The sequence below is a fragment of the Chiloscyllium plagiosum genome, chromosome 20 (assembly GCF_004010195.1).
Source record: "Chiloscyllium plagiosum isolate BGI_BamShark_2017 chromosome 20, ASM401019v2, whole genome shotgun sequence".
Lineage (NCBI taxonomy): Eukaryota > Metazoa > Chordata > Chondrichthyes > Orectolobiformes > Hemiscylliidae > Chiloscyllium > Chiloscyllium plagiosum.
This window is the reverse complement of record NC_057729.1, coordinates 56,628,943-56,636,838: the sequence shown is the minus strand read 5'-3', so window position 1 is coordinate 56,636,838 and position 7,896 is coordinate 56,628,943. Positions and strand designations below refer to the sequence as shown.

At 41.4% G+C, this 7,896-nt stretch overlaps 1 protein-coding gene across 2 annotated transcripts in view; it reads right to left on the bottom strand.

The window, feature by feature from the left end:
- Positions 1-5,347: 5,347 nt before the first annotated feature.
- Positions 5,348-7,896, bottom strand: part of rspo4 (R-spondin 4) — a 40,440-nt gene continuing 37,891 nt past the window's right edge. For both annotated transcript variants that reach the window (XM_043710034.1, XM_043710035.1), the window contains one exon: positions 5,348-7,522. In XM_043710034.1, the coding sequence (XP_043565969.1) occupies positions 7,425-7,522 (98 nt within the window). In that variant the 3' untranslated portion in view covers positions 5,348-7,424. The remainder of the gene's footprint in view (positions 7,523-7,896) is intronic.

The following is a 7,896-nucleotide window of genomic DNA, read 5'->3' as shown; positions in this document are numbered from 1 at the left end:
GTCTGCCCTCATCATTCCTCTTTGTTACTTCTTCAAAAAACTCAATCAAGTTTGTGAGACATGATTTCTCACGCACAAAGCCATGTTGGCTATCCCTAATCAGCCCTTGCCTTTCCAAATACATGATAATTGTATATATTTACATATTTACATATTTGTTTGAGTATGTTTTGTTTGCAATTAATTAGTTCTTTATTTGTTATTTAAGGAGTTGGCTGACTCAGTTTTGATATTGAGCTGCATATAGTCAGATATAAAATTAGCAATATCACTTTTCATTAAAATTTGAACTCTTTTGCCACCAGAGGACAACAAAGGACCTGATTCATTTCTTTGAATTTGTTGTAGCAACATGAACAAGATCAGCCTCAATTCTCGATTATTTAGAACAATATTTATTGTTGGCGACTAATGGTTAAATATAAAACTGTTCAGATTCAGTGCAAAAGCTCACTCAAAAGCGTATTTCACATTAGATTTTAGTAAATGCCAGATGAGGATTAATCCAAATTTTCAGAATCTGCAAATACGATGAGGCCATTTCCTTCTTCGAGCCTGCTCTGCCATCCCTGTTCAATAGCACTCCTTGGTTTCAGGCTTTGTTCCATATTCCATCATACCCTGACCCAACATCCAGGTTCCAATCCAAGCCTCAACATTTTCAATTGACAAACACTATCTGTATTAGTGATCAGACAGCTCTGACTCTAAACTGACCGAATGTGCTGAATTTCTGGTGGTTCCCACCGACTGACTCATTGTAAGAAAAGGCAGCTGACCATGCACACCCTACTCTGGGGGCAAGCAGCAATGTAGTGAGGCTCAAGCCACTCACAAACAGCTTATAGAAGGTGGTGCCTGGAATGTGAACAGCATTAGAGGCACAGTGAGTCACATGACATGTAACAGAGTCCCATCAGCTTCATGTGATCATCAGTAGATGGTCAGGAGGTGTCTGTATTGGTGGAGCACAACTTTCCCCTATGCTGGGATCATCAATTGTACCCAAACCCAGTATCTGGAGAACAAAACCTGGTCAATTTTAAAGACAGTGCTTAAAAGGCAAAACATAATATTTTACACTATCACACGATCCATGGAGAAAGACCAATTCCCACTTAATAGGGATATTATCTACATCATAAACAAACATTTTCAGGTAGGAATATTTCAACAGAGATATGGGAAGCAAAGCAATATATTAATTGCATTAGGAATAAAACTTGCATGTTATTTTAGCTGATAAATGTTTCGCTTTAATATCAAATCTCATTCCACAAATTGGAGAGTTAGGGGTGAGTCTGCTACTAACCATTAAAACTATTTACTGTGCAAACCAGCTTGCTTTCCAAATCAATTTACAATTCACAACAGTGTGCTTTGGTATGGCACGGTGGCTTAGTGGTTAGCACTGCTGCCTCAGATCATCAGGAACCCAGGTTCAATTTCATCCTTGGGTGACTGTCTGTGTGGAGGTTGCACATTCTCCCCGTGTCTGCATGGGTTTTTTTGGGGTGCTCTGGTTTCCTCCCACAGGCCAGGTGGATTAGCTATGGGAAATGCAGGGTAAGGTGCTGGCCATGGATGGGATGCTCTCTGGAAGGTTGATGGGCTGAATCCGCAGCTAAGTGGAAATTTGTATGTGCCCTTAAGCAGGTGCAATAATGCTGTTCATTGTCTGGACTATTCATACCCCATTTTTTGTGAAATGGTTGGCCTGGAGTTTGGATTCAAATTATATACAGAAGAATAAATAAAGATTGAGAAACAGAGGAGGGATTATCAGAAAGATATAAACGGCAGAAATAAAAATTAAAAACTCATTTAAAAAAAAATTAACTTCTAAAGAATGAGACATTCTTCATGAAAAACTGAATCTTCAATGACAGATGTTATTTGACAGCACTGTTATTTTCTTTCTGTGAGATGTGCCATTAAATTTCTTCTGACCTCTTTAGTGCGAATTAGTGCAAAAATGTCCTAACAACATGGGATTGCATCGATTTCAGTGCTAAAGATATTTTCAGATGCAGGAGAAGAGACTTTCCGCTTTAAGAGCTCTGTGGGCACCAAAGTTGCTGTCTAATTTATTTATCAGTGGGTATTAGCCCCTTCATTGTTCCCACCACAATATCTGGGCTAGTTTATATTTGATAAGCTGCTTTTACTTGGGAAGATAGATGATCAATAAGAAGATGTAGGAATCTCAGCTCTGAAATATTTTCTTGCATGTTACCAGCAGCCAATGCTCCCATTACATGGTGTGGATGAGACAGCACACAGAAATGGAAAACGTGCTGCACAGGGGAATCACACAGGCTGTGCATAGTTAACTAGAAGAAAGTGAGCACTGCAGATACTGGAGATCAGAGTCAAAACGTGTGGTGCTGGAAAAGCACAGCAGGGCAGGCAGCATCCTGGTAGCAGGAGAATCAATGTTTTGAGCATACGTTTTGAGCATAAGTTCTTCTTCGGGAATGATGAAGAGCTCATGCCCAAAACACCGACTCTCCTGCTCCTTGGATACCGCCTGACCGGCTGTGCTTTTCCAGCACCACACGTGCATAGATAACACTCCCTTTTGCAAAGCACACATTCTAGTTTGAGGCAGCTTTAAAATGTCTGTGCAGTGCAGCAACCATAACAACAGAACTTAGAGAGAATACTTCCGGCAACATAATTAATTTGCATTTAGATAGTGCTTTTAGTGCAATAGTCCATCACAAGGTGCTTCAAAGGAAGGTACCCAGACAAAGAATTACCATCAGGTCTAAAAAGGAACTACCAGGACAGATGAAGAAAGCTTTGTCAAAGCAGGGGAGTGGTGTTAAGGAGCATCTCACTGCTGTGGAGAGAGGTTGAACCATTCAGGGAGGAAATTCTTGAGCTGAGGGTCTCAGTGTAAGACCATCAGAATTAGGAACAGGAGGAGGCTGTTCAGCCCCTCCAGCCTGCTCCACCATTCTATGATCCAACATTCCTCACGTCCACTTTCCTGCTCTTTCCCCTTAACCCTGGATTCCCAAACAAATCAAGAATCTCTCTGTCTCAGCCTTAAATATACACAAGGACTCTGCCCTACAGCTCTCTCTGTAGCAAGGAGTTCCAAAGACACTCAACCCTCTGAGAGAAGAAATTCCTCCTCATCTCAGTGTTAAATTGGCACTTGTTTATTCTGAGACTCTGCCCTCTGGTCCTAGACTCTCCCATGAGGGGAAACATCCTCTCAGCATTTACCCTTCAAGCCCTTTAAGAGTCCTGAATGTTTCAATGAGATCACCAGGGAGTAGAGTTCCAACCTGTTTAATCTTTGCTCATAAGACAATCACTCCACACCAGGGATCATCCTCATGAACCTTCTCTGAACTGCCTCTAATGAAATGATACTTTTCCTGAAATAATGGGACCAAAACTGCTCACAAACTCCAGACATAGTCTCACCAGGCTCTTGTACAGTTACAGTAAGGCTTCCCTACTCTTATACTCCAACCCCCTTGAAATAAGGACCAAAATTCCATGACCCTTCCTGATTCCCTGCTGCCCCTGTGTGCTGGCTTTCTGTGTTCTGTGCACAATTTCCACCCCCAAGACAGCTTTCTGCACTTTCTCTCCATTTAAATAAGACTCCGTACTTTTGTTTTCTCATCCAAAATGAAAATCTTCACTCTTTCCCACATTATACTCCATTTGCCAGTTCTTTTGCCCACTAACCTAATCAACCAATATCTCTCTCACAAACATTCTTCTCACCTATTTTACTGTACTGTATCTACTTCCTTCCTCCAAATCATTTATGGTAAACAGTTGTGGTCCCAGCACTGATCCCTGTGGAACCCATTGGACACAGGTCACCAACCTGAAAAAGACTCCCTTATCCTCACTCACTGTTTCCTGCCCATGAGCCAATTTTCTACCCATGTTAAGATACTACCTCCAACACCGTGGGCTCTTGTGATTTCACTTTTTGTGAGGTACCTTGTCAAACACCTTACAGAAATCCAAATACAACACATCCACTGGGTCCCCTTGCTCCACTCTGGTTGAGACTTTCTTGAAAAACTCTAATTTATTAATCAGACATTATTTCCCTTTCATGAAGTTATGCTGACCCTGCTTGATTAGATTATGACTTTCCAAATGTGCTGCTATTATTTCCTTAATAATCAATTCCAATACCTTCCAACAATGGATTAGGCCAATCAGCCGATAATTACCTGCTTTTTGCCTCCCTCCCTTTTTGAACAGTTTTCCAAAATTCTAATACTTCACCAGAATCCAACAACTTTTGGAAAATTACAACCAATGCATCACTATCTCTGTAGCTATCTCTTTTAGGATCCTAGGTTGCAAGCCATCAAGATCAGGGGGTTTATCTGCCTTTAGTCCCATTAATTTGTCTAATACTACTTCTCTAGAGATGGTAATGGTACTTAATTCCGCCCCTATATTCTTTAGTATCCATGGAATGTTCAAAGTATCTTCCACAGTAAAGAATGGAGGAAGTGTGAATTGGTGCTGATCAAAGTAAACAAACCTTATATATTACAAGAAACTGGATTCTTTGTATCTCCATTAAAAATCTTAATTTGTTAATTTGTACCAACAGGAACAGTTTTTGAAAAATGCCTTTAGCAATACTGAAGCAAAAGCTCAATTTAATAGCCTTTTAAAAGTAACCAGAGGGTATAAAAGAACCTTTTGTTTTGATGTCCCAATCCTTGCTAAACTTGTCCGAGTGGTCAGTTTAGAAATGGAACGAATAAGATGTCTGAATTATCAGGCGTTCCTTGCCTTGCTGCCATAATCATTACCTTCCATTGAATTTTCAGACTATTTTTAATAAATTAAAAGATGGATATTCTGTTTGAAGAAATTTCAAATAACTGCCTTGCTGACTTTTGCAAGACATCAGAAGAAGAAGGCTAACATTTTTGTTTTAATTGAAGATTTATGAATTGAAAATAATACAGTTAACAGATTTTTGATTTAAATATACAATGATTTTAATGGCAACGGGTAATCTCTGGAGAAATCTTCTAAGTGACGTAGCATGGAATAAATATTCTGGATAGAATGATGTATTATGCAACTTAGTCATAGTCAGGTAAGTATAGCTCTGATAAATAAAGAACCAATGGGGGATAGTTATCAGAAGAAGAGAGAAAAAAAGGATAACAAGTGAAATACAATTATAAATCTGCATTCATATAGAGGCTTTCCCGACCATTTTTTAATTATTTACACACAGAATGTGGGCATCACTGGCCAACACAGCATTTATTGCCCATTAGAATCCTAATTCCAGATTTTTATTGAATTTGAATTGCACCATCTGCTGTGGCAGGATTTGAACTTGGGTCCCCAGAACATTACCTGCTCCTCTAGATTAACAGTCCAACAATTACACCACTGGACTTTTACCAAAGTTCTTTTGGTGTTAATCTGGAAAGCTAATGGTTAGCCTATTACAAGAGACAGTATGGTGAAAGGGAAGCATAATGTGTTGTGTAAGAGTCAGTAGGATAAATTACTCTGATGAGTATCACTGCAGAGTTTGATCCTGTGCTTGTTCAATGCACTGACCATGTGCATGTTTTAGCAGCGTGTCTGTAACTCAGCTCCTCCCCACACCACCCCTCACCCCTAACCCTGAGGTAGGAAAGCCATTGCCCTGGCTCAGACTGTCTGATTCAGGACACCATCCAGGCATGGGGTCTGAGGCTAATATACAATTCAGACTGAACCAGCTTCTGCAATCATCAACCTTTCCCAGGAATACAGACAGAGCCAGTAACTGTGGAAATGGAATGACAAGATTGGGGAAAATGCCAAGTAGTCTTTGAAGAGAGGACCTGGTTGTTTTTCTCTTGAAAGAAAAGTTACGCAAGTTTGATGATGGAAGTGATGTTTAATTTTCTCCCTCCAAAAAGTAATTTTGAGAATTCATTCAGGGGACGTGGCCATCGATTGCAAGTTCAGCATTTGTTAATCATCCCGAATTACACTCAAACTAAATTGCTTGGCTGTTCGGGGGGGTGGGGGCTGGGGGAATGGTCAAGATTCAACCACATTGCTGTAGATTGGGAGTCATGTGTGGGCCAGAGCGGGTCAGCAGGGCAGATTGGAAGGTGCAGGGGAACCTCATGGGTCTGGCAGCATCTGTGGCGCAACAGACATTTGGAGTCCGATATGGATCTTCACAGGAATTCAAGGTCGATTTCCTTCCCCCATGGGCATTAATGTATCAGATGGGTTTTTACAACTGACAATGGTTTCATGGTCACTATTACTGAGGCTAATTCCAGATGCTTTAGTTGAATTTACGTAGCACCAGCTGCCCTGTTATGCTTCACACTGTTCACAGAGTATTACCAAGGGCCTTTGGATTACTAACCCAGTGACATTGCCAGCCTGGCACTGATTCCACTGCTGCCCATCTCTCCTAATACTCCTGACCGTGAATGATTTGCTGCAGATGACACTGATCAGGAACAAGCTGCCTTTGTCTGAATTGTTACACAACATGGCAAAGAGTTGACTTCCTTTGGTCTGTCTGCTGGCTTTAGTGGGCCCCTGTAATTTAGCTTTGACAAGCATCATCTGCAGGGGATTAACCAACACTGTGGGCAAGTTAAATAGCACGTTTCGGAGAAGGATAGCAGGCTGTGGGTGAAGTGGAGACACAGCATGCGCTGCAATTTACTTACTGTTCGTTGGAAGGATGAGAGCACAATCAAATACACAATCAAGGACAGAGCAATGTGAACACATAACCACACAACAACGGGGGCCATTCAGTCCCTCACTCCTACTTTGGATATTCAACCACATTCTGTCTGATCTGTACTGAGGGAACTCCATTTCCTTTGATATCCTTACTCGACAACAATTTGCATTTATATAGAACCTTTCATTCCAAGATGATTCCCAGGAGCTTATAAAACAAAACCTAACACAGAGTCACACAAGGGAATATGAGGACAGATGGCCAAAAGTTTGCTCATAGAGGCAGGATTTACACAATGTCTTCGAGAAGCAGAGAGGCAAAGGGAGGGAAAGGCTTTGGTTGGGAATTCTAGACCTTAGGCACGCTCACCACTGATGAAGGATTAAAAGGAGGGAATGTTCAAGAGTTCAGAATTAATCTCGATACCCATATGTGATCTGACGACTGTGTTCTATTGGACAGTTCAAGTTGACCGCCAGCAGCACAGCCCTGGGGAGGGTAAAGAATGTGTCATGGAGATCAAATATCTGGAACTATCGGTCCAAAGTAAGAGGTACAGTCTGGACACTGAGATATTTCTCTTGCTGATTTTCAATGTGGGTCTGTTCAATCCCAGAGTTCTTGGGTTGGCATCATCAGACAAGATCAGTCATGCTGCTGTCCCCTCCCCCCTATCCCCTGTAATCGGGTCCAGAGTTTAGGAGGAGGAATCATCTTCATCGGATTGCACTTCAGCTGCCAGCTTCTTCTTTTTATGCTTATTCCTTCTGTTTTTATTCATCATCTTCCTTCTCTCTGTAAAACAATAATGGTGCTGAATTATTGGGTATCCTTTCTGGATAAACTGAAATCAGACATTTTATTGCAAACTCAGTACCCCCTGTTGCTGCAGATTGTAACCCTCTCCTGCTGAAGGGGCAGGGAAGGGCTGGAAGGGCAGGAATATTAAAAATTGAGCTGCTGGATAGAGAATCCCTGGCTCTTTAGGGTGGGAGGGCGAAAGTTTAAAGGAGATTTGTGAAGAAATTATTTTTACACAGAGGGTGGTAAGTGCCGGCAGCGAGCAACCAGGGAAGTGGTAGAAGCAGATATGATAGCAACATTTTAGAGGCATAGACACATGAACAGGCAGGAATATCGGGATATGCACTGTGTGCAGGTAGATGGGA